General features: G+C 38.2%; 2 protein-coding genes across 7 annotated transcripts in view; one reads left to right on the forward strand and one right to left on the reverse strand.

The window, feature by feature from the left end:
* The window catches only part of AFG2A (AAA ATPase AFG2A), a 347,051-nt gene extending 328,633 nt beyond the window's left edge, over positions 1 to 18,418 (reverse strand). For 3 of the 5 annotated variants that reach the window (XM_087437656.1, XM_087437657.1, XM_087437658.1), the window contains exons 1-10: positions 18,201 to 18,418; positions 13,882 to 14,003; positions 12,638 to 12,795; positions 11,758 to 11,781; positions 8,847 to 8,905; positions 7,609 to 8,253; positions 6,506 to 6,635; positions 6,177 to 6,233; positions 4,579 to 4,702; positions 2,208 to 2,463 (exon numbers count right to left, since the gene is read on the reverse strand). In XM_087437656.1, the coding sequence (XP_087293782.1) occupies positions 2,208 to 2,463; positions 4,579 to 4,702; positions 6,177 to 6,233; positions 6,506 to 6,635; positions 7,609 to 8,253; positions 8,847 to 8,905; positions 11,758 to 11,781; positions 12,638 to 12,795; positions 13,882 to 14,003; positions 18,201 to 18,363 (1,738 nt within the window). In that variant the 5' untranslated portion in view covers positions 18,364 to 18,418. The remainder of the gene's footprint in view (positions 1 to 2,207; positions 2,464 to 4,578; positions 4,703 to 6,176; positions 6,234 to 6,505; positions 6,636 to 7,608; positions 8,254 to 8,846; positions 8,906 to 11,757; positions 11,782 to 12,637; positions 12,796 to 13,881; positions 14,004 to 18,200) is intronic. The other 2 variants (XM_087437655.1, XM_004426516.3) reach the window with 2 other exon arrangements.
* A 478-nt stretch (positions 18,419 to 18,896) lies between these two features.
* The window catches only part of NUDT6 (nudix hydrolase 6), a 30,439-nt gene continuing 25,343 nt past the window's right edge, over positions 18,897 to 23,992 (forward strand). Inside the window, exons 1-2 of one of the 2 annotated variants that reach the window (XM_004426517.3) lie at positions 18,897 to 19,166; positions 23,437 to 23,640. In XM_004426517.3, coding sequence (XP_004426574.1) covers positions 18,929 to 19,166; positions 23,437 to 23,640 — 442 coding nt within the window. In that variant the 5' untranslated portion in view covers positions 18,897 to 18,928. Of the gene's footprint in view, positions 19,167 to 19,215; positions 19,235 to 23,436; positions 23,641 to 23,992 lie in introns of those variants that run through there. The other variant, XM_087437659.1, reaches the window with a different exon arrangement.

Here is a 23,992-nt window from a genome sequence, read left to right on the forward strand (position 1 = left end):
ATCAGTGTGAGGATTAGATGCAAGAATGTTTTCCCTTTCCCACCTTCTCACACTCCTCATTCTGCCTGTAGAACCCCTACTTTCTCTTTAAGCTTCTTAGATGTCACTTTTTCTACATAACCATAGCATTTCCTTCCTCCATAGGGGAAGTCACTACATTTTCCACAGTTTTATGAGTACATATCTCACTGTATAAGAAGTTGGTTACACGGGCCGGACCCGTGGCTTAGCGGTTGGGTGCGCATGCTCTGCTGTTGGCAGCCCGGGTTCGGATCCCAGGCGTGCACCGATGTACCGCTTCTCCGGCCACGCTGAGGCCGCGTCCCACATACAGCAACTAGAAGAATGTGCGACCATGACATGCAACTATCTACTGGGGCTTTGGGGGGAAAAAAAAAAAAGGAGGAGGATTGGCAACAGATGTTAGCCCAGAGCCGGTCTTCCTCAGCAAAACAAGGAGGATTAGCACGGATGTTAGCTCAGGGCTGATCTTCCTCACAAAAAAAAAAAAAAAGAAGTTGTTTACAAATTTCTTTTCCTCATCAGATAGCGTGTTTCTGAAGAGCAAGAATCCCAGAGCCTTCTAGAGTACATGAAATATAATAGAAAGTCAAAAAATGTCTGATAAAGGTTGTTGAAGATTGAATCCTTGCCTAGATGCCATGGGCAAATCCAAAAGCAATGCCTACATAGTAATTCAGACTCTTCATTATCACCCAATGGAATGAAGGAAGCAAAGTTATCCACTGATACTTCTGCTTCTTGATCACTTAGGGAATTCATTACCATGATCAAGCCCACCATATCTCGTGAAGCACAAGAAACTAGACAGAGAGGGACCTTGTCCTAGACCATAATGTATCAGGAGACTGTTTATATTTGGCTTGTAGTTTACATAACCTATAGTCTCCCCACCTGTGAGTCTTCTAACATGGAAATTGTGATAATGATCAAACAGAATGAAACAAAACTCCTTTTCTCCACCAAGAGGAAGATATTCAAAGACTCCTAAATATCTCTTCCAAGTTTTCTTCTCTATCTGTTTTTCCTTCTCTAACCTCTTTTCCTGCACAAATCAGGCCAGATTAGGATGAAAGGGCTAATGGAAAGGTCTTCAAAGCCTACTAAATTAGATTAACTATGAATCAATGATTTGGAGGTAAAAGTTACCATATTTCTATGCTAAATTTTCTAACTAAATTTCCAACTCAAGATTTTCATTTCTTCTATTACCTACGAGGGTTAAACTTTCTTTAAAGCACCTTATGAAACATTGGGATAGGTCACAAACTGGAAAAACAGAATGCCACAACTTAAAAAAATTCCTCCAAAGAACAAAAAGGACTTAGAAACATATGCCCACACAAAACGAGGGAATCAACTTAAGGAACCTAAGATTACTGGCAAACAAGAGATGCTTTGAGGTATGTGACCAGCCTTTAGAGGTTACCAGAAATAAACCCATTCTCTCAGGACAAAAAAAAAAGACTATCAGCTATTTTTCAGTAAATTCTTACTTGCCTGATCAAATATTTCAATAGCTTAAAAAAACTGCTCTGATGTGAATACATTTTCCATGGTTGAAATTACTCTGAAAAATTAATCTTACACAAAGGTCAACAGGTCTTAAGGGCTTCCAAAGTAACTACACTTATGCCATGGTGAAGTTCTTAAAGTCAAGGAGTCAAATGATTATTTCAACAGCCCTTAAACATTTTCAGACTTAAACATCACTGTCACATACTCTGAGGCATCGAATTCTTAGGTTTCACTAAGTACTTTTTCAGCACTTCAACAAATACAAAACTGCTCCTTAAGGAAAATTCTGATCCTCCTACAGGCACTTCTCCCTAATTTCCAGGGCACAATATCAATAAACACTATCATCATGAATACTGCCATTAATGGATCCGTTTACATGTGTGTGTGCATGTACATGTGTATGTGGGTGTGTGTATACTTAGGAAAAGTCTGAAGGTATACATGCTACAATAGTAGTTATCTTTAGGAGCCAGGATTAAGAGTGATTTTTATTTTTTTTACAGTTTTCTGAATTATCTAGGTTCTTTTCAATAAACATATATTTTATGATTAGAAAAATTAGCTATTTCCATTAAGAAATAAGTGATATATAAATTATCAGCATGTAAATAAACCAGAGTTATTAAGTCCATCAATACAGACTTGCTATAGCAAATCACTCTCACCTGCTTCATTACACAAAGCTTTCAAGTCTGCTCCAACATATCCATGAGCACTATTGGCCAGCTGTAGCAGTTCACCTTCAGTGAGCAAATGGGGAACTCTTTGCAGCAGTTTCTGGAGGATATCTAGCCGGTCCTGAGCATTAGGAACTCCAATTTCAATCTCTTTATCAAATCGTCCAGGTCTTCGGAGTGCGGCATCCAAAGCATGAGGGCGATTTGTGGCCCCAAGGACCAACACCTGTCCTTCACTTCCTTCCTAACAAAATAAAATGAAAATGAAAATGTAAGCAAGTAAATAACTAAATAAAAACAAATATAAATATATATAAATATATATATAGGCACTGGCTATACAGACAAGGATGGATCTAACTGTTCAGACTGCTAAGCCCTATCCCTTACACTTTTATTACTTGTCCCATATTTTCCAAAGTTTAACCTAAATGCTCCCTCACCTAGAAAGTTTTCCAAAACTTACCTCTCCATCTATTGTAGGTGATGTCTCTCCGACCTCTAGCATCGTAACTATACCATCCTCATGAATAATGACATATAATACCCTACCATATAGTTGTTTTAATTTAATTGTTTTAAGTTGTCCTTTTCCCCTACTTGAAAGCAAAGGTTATGTCCTATGTATTATTCAAATAGAAAAAGGCTCTATTATATGGTTGTCTAAGAAATCTTTTTCACATATGGACTCTTTTTTATTCTGATAAATTTTTAAACTCCCGAAAATACAGACAACAATATAACCAACACCCAAGTACCAGCCACCCTTGAATACATATGGATTTTTACTCCCTAAGAATGAAATCTCGAACAAATTATCAAGAACTACAATCATGATCAGCCACCTGTAGAAATTATCCAACATTTATCCAAAGACCCAAGTGTAATCTCACAGAGACAAGCTTAACTGGAAGGTGATTCAACTTAAGAAAACTCAAACCTAAGCAATTACACTGGATGTGCCAACAGAAAAATGCATGGATTACACTGAGTCTACAAATTATGAGTTTAGAAGATAAATGCAGTCCCTTAAACATTTTCAGACTAAAACATCAGTGTCACATGCTTCCAGTCCTGCCCAAAGGCAAGAATACCAGTCCATAGCAGGCCTGTCCTAGTGGCAGAGAAAGACGTAGCAATGACATAGTGATTAAGATCCTCCAACACAGAACCTTCCATCTGATTTCCTACTCACCAGGAACCCTTCTAATTATAATAAGAGCTCTCCACATATATTTGCCTTCAGGGTGAAAATAGAGTCATCCATAAACGAAGATATTTGGTCTGCTTAATAATTTTCTCATTGTAAACAGATAAACTGGCATCCCAGTTTACACATCAGTCTCTTGTGAGTGTTATTAACGTGGGTCAGTCCTCGGGGCCCCACCATCTACAATACACTAACAACATTGAATTCTTCAGCTTTATAAGCTGAGAATCAAACCTCGCACATGATGATCATACCTAGGTACTGCCCCAAGACTGTCAACCAGGTGGTCATCCAGCCTTCCCCAGGTAACGATCCTTCTCTTGTGTTACTCTTAAAATTGTAACACACGTTAGCAAAAATAGAGACTGAATACCAAACCTTCATGCTATTTTCACACGTTCGGTTTCTACCAATAGGCAGTAAAAACCAGAAAGTTCTAACTGTCCAGCTATTTAATGTGCAAAAGGAGGGCTTGGGATTACACGATTTCTAAAATTTCTTTTAGTTTTAACATATTATGATTCTAAAAAGTGAGTTATTTACAATTCTGCATAAGCGTATTCTTCTGGTAAATGGCTGTCAGGAGTCTGAGAGAACTCTTCTTTATTCCTGTTCTCTATTAGTACTATGGATCTCCCTTTCATAATTAGCACATAGTTTTTATTAACGTAAGTGCATGCCATATCAGAGAATATGGTAACACGGGCAAATTCTTTTTAAATGTTGTACAAACACATTTTGCATTATTCTCACCTTCTTTCCTTTCATTTGCCAAACTTAAAGCTCTGAAAAAATCATTTTTACATGAGTAATAAGATAATCATGAAATTTCTTAGTAAAATCCTCTAAAAATAACTGCCAAATCTTCCTTACTGATTTTTGCTTCAGGTTTTTAGTTTAATATCATTTACTACAAAAGAAATCCATCATTGTATCTTATTTTATATGCTAAAAAACATGCCAGGTTGTATTATCCTAGCAGTTACTACGAAATCTACTGAAGAAAATTATTTTATGGGTCTTGCCTCTAGTTTTTATGAATATTTTTTCCCTTATCTTAGGATACCCAAAGTATTTGATAGTTTTTGCTACTACATATATATTATTAAGAATCAACCTACACAGAATCAATACTGGTGCTATACTTACTGAACCAATACCATCCATCAGTGTTAACAGGGAAGCGACAACTCTTTTTTCCACTTCATTCTGAGCCCCTTCTCTTTTAGGGCAAAGTGCATCCAGCTCATCAATAAAAATAATTGAAGGGTGCCTAAAAACAAACAAGTAAAAATGAATTCCCTAATACACATTCCGTTTTTAATTTTGATACACTGCATTTCAATTAAAAAATTAAAACTTAGTTTGAAATTTTTAATTGAAATGCAACAAATCAAATTTAGAATTTAGTTAATAATACTAAAGACAAAGGTAATAGGATAAGCTGAAAAACCTTAGATTAATTCTAGTCCAAATTATTACCTCACAATATCACATTCTAGTGGATCTGCCCTCAATAAAAAAAAGAGTATTGAGAACAGTCTGTTGCTCATGAGATGAAAGTCTATGCCCAGACAGAACTTGGCCACTAACGCCCACTAAATTGTTATGCCTAGATCAATTCAGAAGCTGAGGCAAGAGATGTTGTCCCTTGGAGCAGGTTTAAAGGCCAAGGGATAAAAAGTAGAAATGTTCTCTTTTTTTTAACCTATTAAAAAAAGAACTTTCATGATCAATTCTCCCATAAAAAGATGTGCATTCTCTCACGAGAGGAAACTTCAACTGCCAGGAACATAACAACAAACCAAGACATAACCACTGGTTCTCAAATCTTCAGTATTGGGACTACAAACTAATTTCATCTACTGTCAATAGAAAAAAAAAACTTTAAAAACAGAAGTTCTTTTGATAAGAAAGCAGTAATTATGATAAGTTAAATACCAAAACAATGGTAGAGACATAGCCATATTATGAATATTACATTAGACCAAGATATAGACCATATTCTAACACTCTTTGCAATGTAACATGGTAGCCTGAACTAAGGAATAATCAGAAAGAATCATTTTAAAGGACAGAAGATTTGTCCCTTTGAAACAAAGTATAATAAAACAAAGTTTTAAGCATGAAAGGCTACTGTAATATTATAGTCCACTAAGGGAACTAGATATACTGGATATGTCTCAGAACCCAAAAGAAAGAAAATCATAAATTTATCCACTCAAGCAAAGTCACACGACTTATCAAACAACACTGTCTTCTTTACCTTATGTAATTTTTTAATTGAGATATAATTGACATTTAACATTATATTAGTTTCAGCTTACAACATAATGATTTCATATTTGTATATACTGTGAAAAGTTGACATCTGTCACCATACAGTTACAAAATTTTTTTTGTGATGAGAACTTGTAAGACCTACTCTCTTTGCAACTTTCAAATATGCAATACAGTATTATTAACCACGTTCGTCATGCTGTACATTACATCCCCAGACTTATTTATTTTATAAGTGAAAGTTTGCACCTTTTGCTACTTTATCTAATTTAATAACTCATTTATGAAACTTCCAAAACAACATTAGATAGAAACAGATTAGACAGAATCTCATTAGATTTACAATCTATTTCTAGTGCTATAACTATTATTTTTGTACTATTCTTTCATGCTTCACATAAAGTGTTAGTATCTCCACTTTGATTAACACAGCCTTGACTACTAAATCATCTAAAAATAAAGAATACCGCAGAGTGGCTTCAGCAAATATCTGACGTAACCTTGCTTCAGTCTCCCCATAGAATCTGTAACAAATAAAATACATTTGAGGACCAACTCTTATTGTTTTTAAAGCTTTGTCTATAAAAGGTCATCTGAATTTTCAAATATTTCCAGAAAACTTAAAATTACTTTCAAAAATTATTCTCCCCAAAATTTTTATACACATTAAAAAGCAAATTTAAAATATTTCAACATATGAAATATCCAGACAGAATACTATGCTGCCATTTTTTTAAAACCACATTTAGGAAGTATATTTAATAATATTGTTTATTCTATTAAATTGTGCACCTACTTGCTTATAATTTCAGGACCATTAATTATAGAAACATAGGCTCTGACTTCATTAGCAACAGCCCTGGCAATCATTGTCTTTCCAGTACCTGGAGGACCATAGAGTAACACTCCCCTAGGGGGAGGAATTCCTAGAAGAAAAAGAGAACACTGGATTCAGCATTACAGGTTTCTTGTAAGTGTTGTCATATGACTTCAAACACGAGTTATAAAATATAAATTTACCTTGCATCACAAAACTAAAGTAAGAGTCAGACCTTCTTTTTTCTCCCCAGAAACATGTACTAACTAGTCCAAACCAATTTCCAACATTGACTTTCTCTCTCTCTGTAGACCCAACCAGGCCAGGCACATTGGTAAAAAACTGGCTGGACACCCACACTGTTGCCATGCCCCATCCCACACAGCACAGTTCAATGATCAGAAACCAAAGTCCAGACAACAACAAGGGCATCCAAAGGCAAGCCACCCATGCCAATTTTCATCCATCTAGCTGTCTTGGAGTATAAACATTACTAGGAAAATGTCAACCCAAGGGTTCACTTTACATATATATAAAGGTTCATGAAAAAGGAAAGAGTAGAGAAAGAAATGGTATGTACCAAATACATGCAGAGGATCTAGGGTAGTAACTATACAGACGAAGTCCTGAGTTTCCTAGGAGCCAAGTCACTCCCTTAACCACCTGCTTCAGTGCAAAGAGATCTGCACACAGCTACATGTCCTAACAAAGAAGTTTTATCCAACATATTTGAATATTTGGTTTATTTCTTTAGTCACTACAGCTGATCTAGCATAAGATATTTATTCTAGATTCAATACAAACAACCATGGAAGTATGCGATTAGAAAGGAAAAGGCTGCAACTAACTCACATTACAACCTAAAGAGACCAAGCATAGAAAAAGGCTCTCTCAACTGGCATCTCCCAAAGCAACTCACTCACTCTCAACTGGCATCTCCCGAAGCAACTCCTACCATATCTACTACTCAGGAAAGAAAAACAGGAAAAGAAGGTGAGCAATCACTAGATAAGTGGAGTGAGCCAACCGCTTTATAGTTTGAATTTAATACTCTGTGGTACAATACACCGAAGAAATCATACCATAGCTCTTGAAAAGTGTAGGCTGTTTGAGGGGCAATTCAATTATTTCTCTAATTGCCTTCAGCTGACTATTTAAGCCTCCTATCATGTCGTAAGTTACTTTGAATTGGTTGTCTTGCTCTTTTGAATTTGTACGAATCTTCGTAAAATTGACTCTCGTTGTTGAAGAAATAAAGTAAAAAGTATCAGTGTTGCACTTTGCTCCCAAGCTAGCTGACTTCAGCAAGCTCTCTTTACTGATAAGTTGTTCACTTCCTTCTCTGGCAGACTCAAAACTACATGTAAGGCCTGTGACTTCCTCTAATCCAAGTCCACCATCGTCCCCAGGACTCTGTGTAACATCTGACAAAATGTCACCAGCTTTATTTATCATTCTGTCATCTACTGGTTTGCAAGGAGTACTGCTTGATGTTGGGTCCTGGGGCTCTTCCAGATCTAATTGGCTTAGCTGTATGGATATATCCAGGGTACTGGTTTCTATGCTGGACAATTTACAGGCCATTCCCTGGGCATCAGTGTCAGAGTCACTCTGAGGCTTTCTCAATATCATGCCGTCCGCCCCTTTCACTTGCAACACTTGCAACTTGCACGGTCGTCCATAGAATGTACAATACAAAAAGTTGCCTGGTAAAACAATCTTGCCATCTAGAAAACAATATATTGAATATATATGTTAGCACAATTTTTCACCTATTTAATGTTTAAAGAGCAATTTATTTCATCTATTAACAAAATTTATCTGACTGAAAAGACTAAATCAAAGATGGGAGTATTCATAAAATAACTGTCATGAAAAACAGAGGACCTAATACTCCCATATGATAGAGCACTATCTGGAGATGGAAGGACAAGATGATTCTCTGATATCCTCTACACTCAATGCATCTAGGATACTACCAACTATATCAACAAAAAAGCAGGCATTCAGTGTTTAATAATGAACTAACCTAACATAGCATACCTAAATAAGCAAACCATGATAACTTTCTTACTGGAAAGAGTAAGAACTCAGGGGTTAAAAGTCTCAGTTCTACTACAGACTTTTTCCATAGACAAGTCATATATTCTCTCCACTGCTCAACTGCCAATCAATTGGGGCAAAAAAAAAATCCCTGTCCCAAAGGGAATTAATTCATTGAGCAGAATATTCTCTATGCTGTTTTGAAAAGAACACATTACTTTATTTGCTGCTACCCTGCTTCTTAAAATTAAAAAACTATTTAAAACATATGTCTCACCTAGTTTTCTCAGAAGACAAGCAGTCAGCTGTTCTTCATTAATATCCACATTTTTGTCACTGTAAAGGGGAAATAAAAATCAGCATTAAGTATACCAGAAACTGAAATGTAATATAAAATGACATGTGCATAGTTGTAATGTAGACCTAATCAAAAGAATAATTAGTTTACAACCTAGAAATGATTTACACAATTTTGGAATGATTTACAGTTTTCAGATACTTCTTATAGCCATGAATATATCATTTACAATTTGGTGTCCTAGAGGCATAAATCAGTTTTCTTCAAACATAGGGTACTATCCATTAGTGGATCATGAAATCATTTCAGTCAATCTCATCCAACATTTCTTTTTATAGAATACAAAATATCAGAGTACATCACACATAGAAAGGATAAATATTGCTTTGTAAAACACACACACACACATATCTACATACTCATATGTATACAGATACACACATGTGAATGCATATGAGCACTGTATCTGTGGATCCTTGTATACAATGAATCATAATAAAAAATGTATTTTTTAAATTATGTCATAGTCAAAAACATCTGAGAAACACTGGCCTAAATTAATCACTCCCTTTCTCAATTTGCCTAGCTTGAAGAAAGGCTCTTATTAATAGCCTACTTGATTCCTTTTGTATAATTTATAAATTATCTTTCAAGAAAATCAAATCCTTTATAGTACATTATCTGAAGAGGTGGAAATAAGAAAAAGGAGAGTAATGGTGCAATGGAAGTTTATTCTGGAGAAAGAGAATGCCTAAGAAAAAATGAGAACCCCTTCTTCTGACTAATAACTGTGTATTCCAGGAAGGTTGCTTGAGTACAGAAGCAGGTACCTAAAAATCACTGTAAAGAAACACATTCTTGGAGAGGTCTCAGACATGTGCGTTTTTCCTCCTTCTCCATGTGTAAACAAGTCTATATCAGCAGAGGATGCCTACAGTTTGTGAGCTCTGTTGGTAATCAGTGGAAGGTGGACAGTTTAGCACAGGAAGGGGTGTGTTAGCACTCCCATCTCATCCAAATCTAAGCTTTGTTCTTCAGTCACTTTATCAGTAACAAAACCAATACAGTTGATCTTCATTATTTGTGGATTCCATATCTGCAAATTCTCCTACTTGCTAAAATGTATTTGTAATCCCAAAATCAATACTAGCAGAGCTTTCCCAGTCATCTGTGGATGTGAGCAGAGCAGGTAAAAAATCTGGGTCACCCGACGCTTTCCCAGCTGAGGTTAAAAAAGGCCTCTTGTTTCAATTCTTCTTCAGAGATGACAGACGACGGAGAATGGAGATGGTAAGGGGCAGTGCAATGTAGAGGAAAAAATTCCAGCTCTGGGGCCAGTTGGAGGGGATCTAAATCCTAATTCTGGCATCTGTTAGTGGGGTAGCATCAGGCAAGTCACTTAACACTTTTGAACCACCTCTTCTCTTTTGTAAAATAAAGAAAACAGAACCAACCAGAATGATGAGTTGTTTTAAGGATTTAAGATTATAATCTCTGTGAGATATATATATTTATATTTTTATATATTATATATATGTATATGTGTGTGTGTGTGTGTATATATGTGCCCCAAGGAGCAGTGGTTCAGTATTTGCTAATTCAGTATTTGTGGCAACTTTATAGACCATAACTACCACAAATAACAAGAATTGACCGGGTGTTCATGTAAAAGAGAAAGAGAAATAGAATAAGGAGGAAGTTTCATGAATCAAATGTATGCATCTCCTTAAATGCTTAAATTTACTTCTGTTTATAGAACTCTGAAACCAGCTGTACTTAACGTTGTTTCTATATATTAAACTCTGAAAAGGAGATATGTACAAATACATACAAGAACAGTAAAAATACTCAACCAGTTTTGTTTTTAAAAAAAGAATAGGTGCAGATAAAATTATTTCCACCAGGAGGAGCTCTAACGTTATTAACAAAATTTTTCAGCTCCAACTGAAGGATTTAAGCAGCAAATTAAAACTACTAATTTTTCTTAGTGCAAATTAAGTTTCCTGTCTAAGATCTGCTGCCACATTTAAAATCTAACATTTTTTAAAATAAAATTTTAAAAACCAAGCTGCATTTAAAACATACACAGTCCCTCTACAGTAAGCAATCACTATCACCTAAGACTGTTGCATCCTCAAGAGGTCAGACTAGTTTGCAGATCATCAAAAATCCAGTCAACTGATGACTGCTACCTGCAGCACTGCTTTAAAACAGTCTGAAGATTAATCCTGTTTAATCTGAGTAGTACTACTAACTCATAAAATAAATGGGCAAGTTATTTCTCCTCACTGAGCCCATTTCCTCCTCTGTAAAAAAAAGGGGTAACTATGGATAACTTGCAGGATGTTTAAAGGATTAAATGAAAAGAGAAAAAGTGTGTGTTACTTCATAGCTGGTGCTCAACATATGCTGTGTTCTCTTTTCCTTTCTGCCTTTTATTTTATTGTTTGTTAAACTGTTATTAAAAATAATGCTCTGAAAACATTTTCTGGTTTTTAAATATGCAGAAACTCAAGCTTGGAATCTATAAAGGTAGCAAAAGAAAAAAACATTTTAAAATCAAGCTAATGATTAAAAAATGTTTTGATTCTTGCATATAATATAAACATATCCTCAAAATTATTACTAAAGTGATATTAAAAGTATCAAAAAATGCTTTTTGTAAATAAATTTTGATAAGACTTTATGCAAACTGAGTCAAAATCCTATTAGATACAGAATATCCAAGATGATGAACGATATACTTGAACTATATTGATAAGTTGACTAGAACAATTAGTCTCGGTGAGAAACTATTTTAAAATCTGACAGAAATTTTACTGAGTTAAAATATACAGCCAGGTATCCTGCTTGAGCAGTCTTAATTAAAACTTGTTTCTTGCCTACTCACCGTAATCTACTCCTTTCTTTACAACTGTAAAAAAGATAAGAGGCCCTGATTATACTGCAAACCAAGATGAAAAACAGTTAAATATCCATCAGTAATAACTCCTCTGACCTAACATGTCAGGGCATACTCCCATTGTAAGACATTAGAGAGTCCCTAGTCCATTATTACACAGCACGCATCTAGTTTGTGCTAACACGGGAGGCCATTAGCCACTCACCACACGCAGCTATCAAGTGATTAAAACGGGGCCGGCCCGGTAGCACAAGCGGTTAAGTGCTCGCACTCCGCTTCCGCAGCCCGGGGTTCGCAAGTTCGGATCCCAGATGTGCACCGACGCACCACTTGTCAAGCCATGCTGTGGCGGCGTCCCATATAAAGTAGAGGAAGATGGGCACGGATGTCAGCTCAGGGCCAATCTTCCTCAGCAAAAAAAAAAAAAAAAAGAGGAGGATTGACATTGGGGATGTTAGCACAGGGCCGTTCTTCCTCAGCAAAAGAAAAAGAGGAGGCTTGGCATTGGATATTAGCTCAGGGCTGATCTTCCTCACCAAAAAAAAAAAGTGATTAAAACGTGGCAGGCCAAATTGAGATGTGCTACAAGGGTAACAAACACACTGAATTTTATAGACAGTTTGAAAAACAGAATGAAAAAAATCTTATTAATAGTTTTCTATAGTTACTATAAGTTAAAATCAGATTTTACATATATTGGTTAAATAAAATATGCTATTAAAATTAATTCCACCTGTTTCTCTTTACTTGTTTAACATAGCTACTAGAAAATGCAAAATTACACGTGGTTCAGATTTGTGATTCTCATTATATTTCTACCGGGCAGGGCAGCACTACTCCAGACAGTCACCAAAGAAAATGACCAAACCTGAGTGCCACGTCCATTTCCTCAGCCTGTAGTACAGCACCTAAAAGAGGCTGGACCTGGATGGCATCACCAATCCTCACACCTACATTCTTCTGCGCAATTTCACTCAGGCCAACCTTGCCTCCAGGAAATCCTGACACAGGCCAGGCTGTATAGACCTGCCCAGAACACAGGAAATAAAAATATGAGAAAACATTCAATAATATCATTAATTTATAAGGCAGAAAGCTAAGCACAGCCAAGTAAGTACATGGATCTGCAAAACACAGTCCCTATCCCAAATGAGTTATAATCTGACACAAATTACAAAAATCTTTTTTATAAATATTACATCTTTTTGTGAAGATTAGGAATGATCCCACAGTGAAAATGGTGGAAGATCTGAAAGGTGGATTTAGGAAAAGAGACACAGGCATTAACAGATGATAAGAAAAAAAATGAGAAAAAATACTGAAGGCAAACTAACTGTAAGGTAATTCAGCCTAGAGCATAAACTACATCCAGGAAATAATGAAGTACCTGGCAAAAGAGCTTGGTGGGAACCTAGATCTCATCAGACTTAAATGTTAAGGGAGAGGAGCAAAGATTTCTAGCTCCAGATAGTGGGCTGAGCTCACACATTGATAGTCTTCTCTTTCACAAGACACTGTAAAGGATTTTTAAAAGTATAAGCCCGGAATAAGGAAAATAATGAGAGGCATGCCATCAGCAAATAGAGATTTCAAAACACTTCCAGAGGACCCCAGTGTTTGAGAGAACACTGAGTGATGAAGCAGCAGCAGAAGACACAGCAGGGACAGAGACAAGGGTCGGGGGCAGGGAAGAAAGCCAAGCTGCCAAAAATGATCCAGGAGAGGTCCTGGGCTTGGAGTCTCGGGTATGATGAATGGCAGCAAGGACAAACACAGCTGAAAACAGGCAGGGTAATTAAATATTGGTACACAAAAGACATGACCTTCATAACCCCAAATAACATTTCTGTTGAGAAATATAACTAATACAATGAGAGAAACAGGGGTGATAATGTGTGGTCACTACCTGCTGAGGAAAGGCCTCTCTCTATATTATGATGTTTAGGTGCTGCTATTCCCAGCACAGTCATAGACATCAAAGGAAGGAAAAGTTTATACAGATGTGAGCATCTTTTAAAACATAGTTTTTCATTTATTCTGGCTTGTGTTGAAAATTAAAATGAAAAACATCTCAAATCTTTCTTAAACTAAGGAAATGAAAAGGACTCTTACCTCTTGCTTTCCATCCAAACTGGTAAGCAACACTGGTCGACCTATACATATATTTGCAGACTTCATAGTGTTGAGTCCAAGTTGAACAAGAGAATTCTGAAATGTTTTTGGAACTTTATCATCTACCATGAAAGAAAAGAAAATTAGTTTCGTACTATTTTGTAACTTAAGTTAAAGCATGCTTTCTTTTGGAGTAAATAAAAATCCTCTATCCACATAGGCACATGAATACACTTACCATACCCTGGAAACAACTGTTCCAAACCTCTTTATTTTAACAAGCAGAATAAAAATGAAACCTTTTGAGTGTCCACTGACAATATGAATGCTAACTAAAAAAGGATATTTTATGGGTGGGTATTCGTTTTCATTATTTTAAAAAAATCTCTGATTTCCTTAAGAACTGAACATACTCGCAATAGGGCTTTTCATACTTGCACACTGAGCTTCTCCTATCAGATTCTAAGTTGAGTGGGCTACTAGTATTCAAAGGCTTGAACTCGGCAACTGGCACATCATCTGGCTCGAGGGGATTAAGCTGTGTTTCCATCTCTGACCCACATGATAGCAAACAGTTATTTTTCTTTTCTATTCCCAAGAATACAGAGATAAGACAGTAACACAGGTCTTTTATAGTGACTGAAATGAACATTAGTGCTTTCAACTCTTAGCCAAAGAAGGGGCCCAGAATTCAGCCCAGTTGGCAACATCTCTGAAAATGATGTGCTAACATCTCCACCCTTTCCCACTCACCCTCTCAAGCTCCACAGTTGGTTAGATATCCCTCCTCTGGTTCTCCCAGCACCCTATGCTGCCAGATACTAGCATTTATCATCCTAATATTCATTCATTTTACAGTCTGACTCTCTCCTAAACCATATGCTGCTTTGGGGCAGTAATTTGGTCATATTTATCTTTGTGTCTCCAATGCCTAGTAGTGCATCAAATGAGGCAGTTGAATAAAAAATATCTGTGAAATGAGTGAATGTAGTAGATGAGTACACAATATTATTCTTTTCAGCACAAAATCTATGAAACACTTATGAAGTTTTAACCTGCCACAAACTTTGTTATAAAACTTATTATAAAAAAATTATTATAGACACATATACCATAATCAGAGCTCTAATATTAGTGTTCCTTAAAAATCAGAAAAACAGCTTTTGTAATTAAAAAGGAATTAAATTAATGAAAGCAAAACCAAGAGTTATGTCTGATTTACATTATTCTCTACCACTACAAAGTAATTTTACAACACATTTATTTTTATTCTGTCATCAGATGAACAAACTTAGAAAAACAAAACATCTCACAGAGTTAAGAGTAACAGTACTGAGTGAAAAATGAAATAAACTGATTTCGTAATATGAAAGGCTAAAAAGAAATTCAACGTTCTCATGAGCATTAGGTCTATCACCAACGGAGATCATGTTCAAATTCCCATCCACTGGCCTTATTTCCCAATCCATCTCCACTGTATTCTCTGCTTACAGCATCCACATCTACTCAAACTGTCCTCCACACAGTTCCCTTCACTAGTCTTCATTCCTCTAATACTTTAAAAATATATCTTGACATCCACTTTCCCCATTAACTAATTTTACATTTATTGAGCACCTTATGTGCCAGAAACCTAACGAGATAATAATGGTAACTTCAAACTATCTACCCTTCATTTATTTATTCAGCAAATATTTACTATGTGCTTACTATATGGCATACACTATGCTAAGCACTAGGGATACAAGGTGAAAAAGGCAGACACAGTCCCTGGCCTCATAGAGCTTACAATCTAATAGAATGAGAGAGTTATTAAACAATCACTGAATAATTGTATAATTATAAACTAAGATCAATGCAATGAAAGAACGACTAAGAGTTCTGGAAGAGCCTATAACATGGGATCCCACCTAATTTTCAAGTATCAGAGAATGCTTCTCCAAGGCAGTAATATTTAAATTCAGATCTGAAGGAAGAGTAGGAATTAACTAAATGAAGAGAGAAAAAAAAGATAATTCTCAGCAAAGAGAACAGTAATGTATAGAGGTCTTGGACAGAAAGGAGCATTGTGTCTCTGAGGGAAAGAGCACAGGTAGAATGGTGGGAGATAACCAGGGGTCACATAAAGAAGGTGAAGACCAGCCAGGGCAGTAGGCTTTTATCAAGCTGCTGGTTTTTATTCTGACAGCAATTGGAGGCCAGTTAGGGGTGAAAAGCAGGGTAGTGGCAAGATCTTTATTTTGAAAGATCATTCTGGCTGCAGAGTGGAAAAGGAATTGGAAGGGAGAGACTAGTGTAGTAGTGCAGGTGAGAGACGATGGTGGAAGTAGTGGGAACGGAATGAAGAGGAGGAATGTGGAAACTATTTAGGTGACAGACAGGACTTGGTGGTGGACTGAATATGTGAGATGTAAGAGAGAAAGATATCATGGATGACTCCTAGGTTTCTGAATTTTGCAATGTGAAAAACTGAACAGGGCTAGAGTTTGTTTTGTTGGAGGAAATATGAGTTCATGAGGCTAGTCTTGAAATACCTTTGAAAAAGCCAAGAAAAGAGGTATAGCACACTGCTATTCACAACTATTTGTTACTCGTGACAAGATGAGTACAGAAAATGAGAATAAGTGTTTAGAAGCTTTTATTGCAATTTGATAGAGTAATTTTACATCTGTTGAATCTAATAAAAATTTCTATTTTTTAACTTATTTTTCTAGTAATTTATTTTTATTGTATTTTACAACAGTGCTGACCTCTGACATATCATAAATTTAAAAACCTTCCCTACAGAGTTTGAGAAGCACTGGTCTAGAAAACAACTGAATCAAGACTCAGAAATAGTATAAATTACAAATATAAATCTGAAAATAATGAGGATGTAGATGCAAACTCTGGGCATTGGGTGAACTTGCCAAAGAAAGAAGATTTACAGAGAGAAAAAGAAGATTTTAAGGCTAAGAATTGAGGAACTTCAACATTTGACCATCAAGTGGAAGAGCATGAGCCTGCAAAGGAAACTGATCAAGTAACCAACCCAAGGATGGAGAAAAACTATGGAAGTTTAATGACACAAAAGTCAAGAAGTAAAGTGTTCGAGGAGGAAATGGTGGACAATGCCAAAAGTTGCTGGAGGTCAAGTAAGGAAAGCCATGAGAAACTGTCCACTGGATTTATCAACATGGAGATGATCCGTGACCGCGGCAGGGATAGTTTCCACGGAATGATGGGATGGATGTCAAAGAGGAATAGGCTAAGGAGTACGTGAAAGATGAGGAGGCAGAGATGGCTCCATTTAAGAAATTTGGCAATGAAGAAGGGAGAGAGAGAGGGTGGTGGTAAGAAGAAAATGTGGAGCTTTTGTTTTGATTTAAGATGGATGAGAAAGCAGGTTTAAATGTCAATGGGAAGGATCTAGTTGAAAAAGAGACTTGAATATGCAGGACATAAGCTGTCCTCTGACTCCCAAGGAATACTAAAACACTATGTTAACTCTAAGATCGTCTTTAGAGTTTGCATTAAACATAAATAAAAATCTTAACACTAGTTTAATGTGATCCATTTTTCAAAGCCATAATATACAGTTTGAACACAGAAGCTTTACTGACTAAATGACTTTTCAGATAAATCCGTTCTCCCAAGTCAAGGGTATTGTGATCTAGGATAATGGCTTTAGAGTCAAACACATCTGGACTCAAATATCGCCTCTGCCACTTAGTACCTGTGTAACCTGGAGCAAATCACGTTTTCTTCCTCTGTAAAATGGGCATAACACAGTACCCATCTCCCAGGGCTTCTGTGAAGACTGAATGAGATATGTATGTGCCATACCCAACCTACTGCTAACACTAGTGTGCAATTAACAGCTGTTATTAACTACCAGAACCTGTGTAGTAACTGAAGGAAAAGGCACCTTCATTCTCAAAGGCACAAAGATATCTCTTAGGAAGGATGTATCCACATCTTTACTGAATGGGTATTTAATTTCTTTAGTATATGCATCCATGTACCCTATGCTCGCTAGATAGGAGCAATTTTGCAGTTAAATATGTCGTTAATCTTAAAGGAGGCAAAGTTGTTTCAGGAGCAAGTCAGAAATTCAAAACAATTCACAAAAGAGACGGCTTGACTTAGCCACGGATAAGCCTTTTCTGCCTAACTTCTCCAGCGCAGACGCGGCCGAGGGGGGGTCCTACGGCCGCTCTCACACCTGTGCCTCGCCCAACTTTCAAAAGCCCCTGCACCTAAAAGCGGCTTCGCTAGGCCTTCGTCCTCTCAGGTGGCGCCCCCCCTTGGCCTCCAGTCTTCCTCTCAGAACTCTTTACCCTTTTCTAAGAAGTTGGTCACCACCAGAGTCCCGGCCACCGCCGTGATGCCTGGCCCAGCAGAAGGAGCCGAGGCCCCCGCAGCAGCGGGAGCAGCGGAGGGCGAGAGCGAACCATTCTCTCCGCTTCGGTTCAGCCGCTTTCTATTCTTCTTGGAAGACATGGTCAGAAGGTTGCCAGAGAGAAGCAGCGGCAAAGCCGGCTCAACGTGCGCGCTTTACTGTGAGGAAGAACTTCCGGGGCAGAAGTCAGTGAAGCTCCGCCCGGAGCCGTAATCCCCCGCGTGGAGCGCAGTAGGAGAGGGGGAACCCTGCGTCTTGAGAACCCGCGGTCTTTGAAGAGGTTGAAGAGGCTCTGACTTCTGCAAAGGAAGACAGGTTAGGTGGACAGAACCGTCAGTTAGATTGTAAATTCCTGAAAGGACTTTTTCGTGTCTCCGTCTGACTTCCCCATCTTTAAACAAACGTCTGTTGAATAAACTAGGGGGGGAAAGTGGTGGGAAAGTTTCCTCCCGCTTTCCTGGAGCCGAGCAAATTCCTGAGAGGAACTGGTGGACAGGACTTCGCTGTCTCCTCGCTATCGCGCTGCGAAGTGGTAACCCTAACCCAAGCCTGAGACTGGGTGGGGTGGCGCTCTTCTAAAATTTACGGTAGTGACCTGCGCTTGGGTGCGCCGAGGACGGGAGATTTGGGGGCCGAGCAAGTGGGGCATCGAGGGCCGGCGACGAGATGCTGCCGCTGGCGAGTGGGAGCTGCTGGCGCGCGGTGCTGGCCCGGGCCCGCCGCGCAAGTCTCGCCTCAGGGTCCCGCAGGGCCTCAGGCGGCCCGGGTTGCGCGCAGGACCTCCCCGCCGCAGTGGGCGAGTTGCGGGGAGAGCTGGACAGATTCGGGGGCGTCTCGATGCGCCTGGCGCGGATCGGCGCGCTGGACCGCCTGGACGCTGCCGCCTTCCAGAGGGGCTTGCAGGGCAAGTGTGCCTGGGCCGAGGGGCTCCGCGGCGCCCGACCCTTTGTCATGCAGGGACCCCCGGGGCAAGTACGAGCCCAGAGGGAAGGGGAGACGGCACGCGGGACCCCCCGCCCCCCGCCCCGTTCTCTCCCTTTCGCTCCTGTGCCCTTTGCTGGGAGGTCTCTGAAGCGGTTGGGCTGAAATGGTGACGACCCCCGACTTCGGGATTGGCAGCCCTAGCTTCTGGTCCACTTTCTAGTTTGTGACCTTCTGCAGGTTCTGTCAGCCACCTTTTCCTCATCCATCAAACGGGGCGATGGGAGCGCAAAGGGTGGCTGAGAGTTAAGTCGGATAATGCATATAAGGTGCTCAGCACGGTGTCTGCCACCTATTTAACGCTCAGTCTCTATTAGTATCATTGCATTATGATTTACTATCGTTTGCTGAGCCGTGGTTCTGACGAGCGCTTAGCCCAAGACAAAACTCGCTCGCATTCTAATACAGGTGCTGGACAACGAGTGGGCCAGAGAGGTTCTGAGTGGTCACATTTGTACACGAATCGGGTCAGGAACTGTGGCGTCGAGAACTAGAGTTTGCTTCTACTTACAGATCAACAAGTCTTTATGATTAACCAGGCAGGGTGGCGGGTGGTTTCAGACTTCAGTAGGAAAACTCCTTTCTCTCGCTTTGAACCTGGAGTCCAGTGTTGAGAAAGCAAGCTTGGCTGGAGGAGCCTTCACTTTGAGAGAAGCCCTTGATTTGGCGTTGCAGCCTGTTTTTTAAACTGCCCCTGAGTGTCCTTATAATCGAACTGAAGCCATAGCGTGGACATTCAGCCCTGGAAAGATCCTCTCACACTTAGGAAACTTCAAATAATCTTTATCCTATTGAGCCATATGGCAAGTGAGCATCTGTGTAAATATAATCAACTAGCTATTTCATTAATCATTCTCATTCCCGAACTACTTATCTCTTCACCTCATTTTCTCTCCTGCTTGTGAATAATTGCTGACTCCATCAATGTTCATCCTCTAATATGCATACATTTGTGTGGGTAGATACAGGTATTTATTGCACACACTTGTCACTTGTCGGTGCCCAAACAGGTGATTGAAAGCACCACTTCAGTCAGCAAGGGAAAGCAGAAAGGGGGTTGGGTTTGGAGTCTCACACATCCAGGTTTCAAGTCCTAGGTTCTGCCATGTGCTTAGCCAGACATTAGGCAAATATTTGAAGACAGAAAACATTTGCCTCTTAGGTTGTTTATATGAATAATCCCAGCCCTAATTACTGTATAGATGTGTAATCAAAGATAAAGTATATGAAACTAATTTATAAACTCTTAAGTACCATAATGCTTTTTCTGTTTTTTTAAAACACAAATTCTGTTGCACTCACTAAATCCTAGACACTGTTTTAAGAACTTTACAAATATTAATTCATTTAATAACAAGCCTGTGAGGTAGGTGCTACTATTATCCCCATTTTAAAGATGATGGTACTGAGACACAGAGATTGAGCAACTTCCCCTGGCTTGAGAATCTGTTTTTACTGCCCTATGCTGCCTCTGAGAGCCACTGCTAATTCTGCTGTTATTGAGTCATACAAAACTGAATAGTATTGCCTATAAAGAGAAACTGAAATAATCTGAGAAGAAAGCCTGATAGGAAGTCTAAATCTATTCTTTCTTTTCAAGTAAATGGGACTGACTGTGTATAATGTATTGGCAGTAGTTGTTTGCAGATTTACACTTGAAGGCTGTTCTGTTAGTGTTCCTGTTCTGTTATTGATAACTGTAAAGTTAGATGGATGAACAGGTAATATGATGCTCAGCTTTGCGTGTAATATATCTGCATCATTGGGGAAATAACCCTGATTCTAGTCCTTGCTATGCCACTGACTAGCTGTGTGACTTTAGGCAAGCCAGTTGTTTAATAAATATGAATTGAGCCCCTGTGCATAATCTTCTGTTGACCTGGAGGATTGCAAATGCATGAAATATTAATTAGGATTAGAAAAATAACAGAAGAGACATCATTGGGCAATATGTAATAACTTCTAGTAAATTGTACAAATAGTGAGTCTTCAAGTTCACATATGGAGAGCACATGAGCAGTGGTTAGGAAAGGTTTTTGTCAAAGAGGTGGTATATGAGTTGACTTTGAGGGATGGATATCAGCTGTGGGGATGAGGAATGGAGGAAGAAAAAGCATTCAAGTTTATTAGAGAAAAAGAGAAAGGAAGGAATTAAAGAAATGATTCTCAGTTTTCAAGCATTGGTGCCAAAAATAAGCCTGTAAATGAAACTAGTTTAGGGTGGATGGTGTAGGAGTCAATTTTGAACATATGGTGTGAAGTTTGAAGTGGCAACCTTCAGAAAATTTCTGAGAGCAGAAAATGCAGTGTTCTGTGAGGTTGGACTGGGCAACCATCCTTGTGTAGATTTTAGCTGAAGCAGTGGGAGTTGGAGTCTCCAAGTCAGAGAGTGTAAAGATAAAAAACAGGAAGCTAATCACTGTACTTTTGGAATTTCAGCTTTTTCATTTGATTGGAATGATTGACTGGAAAGGAAGACATGGGAACTCTCTGGGCTGATAGAAATGTTTTATAATCTTGATTGGAATGTGGGTTACACAAGTGTATGCATATGTCAAAATTCATCAAATATACACTTAAGATTTGTGCATTTCACTTTATGTAATTGTATGTCAATTTTAAAAAGATTTAATCAGAGAAAGAGTGAGGTGAGAAGGATCTGACCCCATAGTCCCAAATCAAGAAGTCTTTACTAAAGACTCCTGTGTGTTTGTCACTCTGTTAGGCACACCCACTTTCAAAGAGGTAGAAGACATGGTCCTTAACAGGGAGGCCCTACTGCAGAACTGGGGAAGAGAAGAGAAGGAAAAGGAATTTAACTGTTAAATAAATAATCAAGCCTTCCCACCACACACACACAGACACACACTTTACAGGATTATTGTAAAGATTAAGTGAGATGATGGAGAAAGAGATCTAAAAATTTTTTCTAAAACTGTGAAGTATTTGTTTCTTCACCCATAAATTAGAGGTGATAATACCTGCCTTTCATGGTTGTGAGAACTTAATGAGATAATGTATGTAAAGCTTCTGGAACTCAGTAAGAGCCGCAGAAATGTTAGCATCTTTTTCCTCAGTCTTAAGTAATAAAGTAAGAGTATTTAAAAAGTCAAAGACAGAAATCTATCTTTATGTTCATTAGGGTATTATTTATAATAAGGAAAATTTAGAAACAATCTAAATGTCCAAGGGTAGAAAGTTAAGTAGCTTATGGTATACCTATATGTGGAAAATCATGCAGTCATTAAAAATTTACATTCACAGGGCCGGCCCTGTGGCTTAGCGGTTAAGTGCGCACACTCCGCTGCTGGCGGCCCGGGTTCGGATCCGGGGCGTGCATGGACGCACCGCTTCTCCGGCCGTGCTGAGGCCGAGTCCCACGTACAGCAACTAGAAGGATGTGCAGCTATGACATACAACTATCTATGGGGGCTTTGGGGAAATAAATAAATAAATAAATAAAATTATAAAAAATTTACATTCATTAAAATAATTTTAATAACATAGCAATATAATATGTAGTAAAAGACATGCTGTAAATAATATATGGTATGATGTCAGTTCCAAAATTATATTCATGGAAAAATGTCAAAATTTAAAATTTTATTTTAAATACATGCTAGTAAAATGTGAAGTTTTGATTTCTTCATTATACTTTATTTTCAGAATTTTCTAGAACTAGCATACATTATTTAAAAACAAAGTTATATTTTTAACCACCTTGAACTTTATAAACCAAAAAAAAGTTATGACAGAACTCTTCAAAGAAGAGTAAATAGAAGCCCGTAATAGTTATTTATAAGGATTAAAACTAAGGATGTTAAAAGGAACAACATTAAAATGGTGTTTTGTTTAAATCAGTTTATTTGTTCATTTCACAACTATTGAGCACCAGTTATATGCCAAGCATTGTGTCAGGTGATATGAATATACTGACTATTCTCAAGGCATTCAGTCTGATGGAAAAATCATATAGACAAGGTGGTAATTGTAATAAAACATAGTAGTTCCCGTGCTGCTGATGTGAACAGAACATTCTGGGATCCCCTGACCCCAAGATAGCTAACTAGTAATGGAAGTGGATGCTTAAAAATGGCTTCCTAGAGGAGGTGACATCTTGAGATGAGTTTTAACTTATTCCACTCCTCTCACTGGAAAATATTTACAGATTTTTATCTTCTTCTGCCCTTTAGCTGCAATACAGCAGTGGAGATCAGAAGGTAGAATAGCGGTATGGCTGCACATTCCCATCCTCCAAAGCCGATTTATTGCCCCTGCCGCTTCCCTGGGCTTCCGCTTTCACCACGCAGAATCGGACGCATCCACGCTGACGCTGTGGCTGGGAGAGGGGCCCAGCAGATTACCAGGATATGCTACACATCAAGTAGGAGTTGCAGGTCAGTTTCAATCTAATGATAATCAGAATTAACTTTTCAGAGGTTCGCTCAATTTCTTCTTACAGCTGAGCCATAGTTTATTCATGTGGAATAAATAATTTGCTTAAATGATTATCCTCCTTGGGACTACTGAGTAGTGCTGTAAATACATGAAGTTTGCCATATGAATCAGCAGAGGGCAGCACAGAGAACAAGCAAGTTGAGTGTTTAGTTTTCCAAAGGATATGCTTGAACGTGTTTTACACAGATATTTGAACTTCACTACTCAAATAGTAACACTGAATTGGGATCAGGGATTAAATTTATTGTGGTAAGACAAACATTTTAGTACTAATTATGTGAATTTGTAAAA

Source organism: Ceratotherium simum, chromosome 12 (assembly GCF_057802395.1).
Source record: "Ceratotherium simum simum isolate JZ-2026a chromosome 12, ASM5780239v1, whole genome shotgun sequence".
NCBI lineage: Eukaryota > Metazoa > Chordata > Mammalia > Perissodactyla > Rhinocerotidae > Ceratotherium > Ceratotherium simum.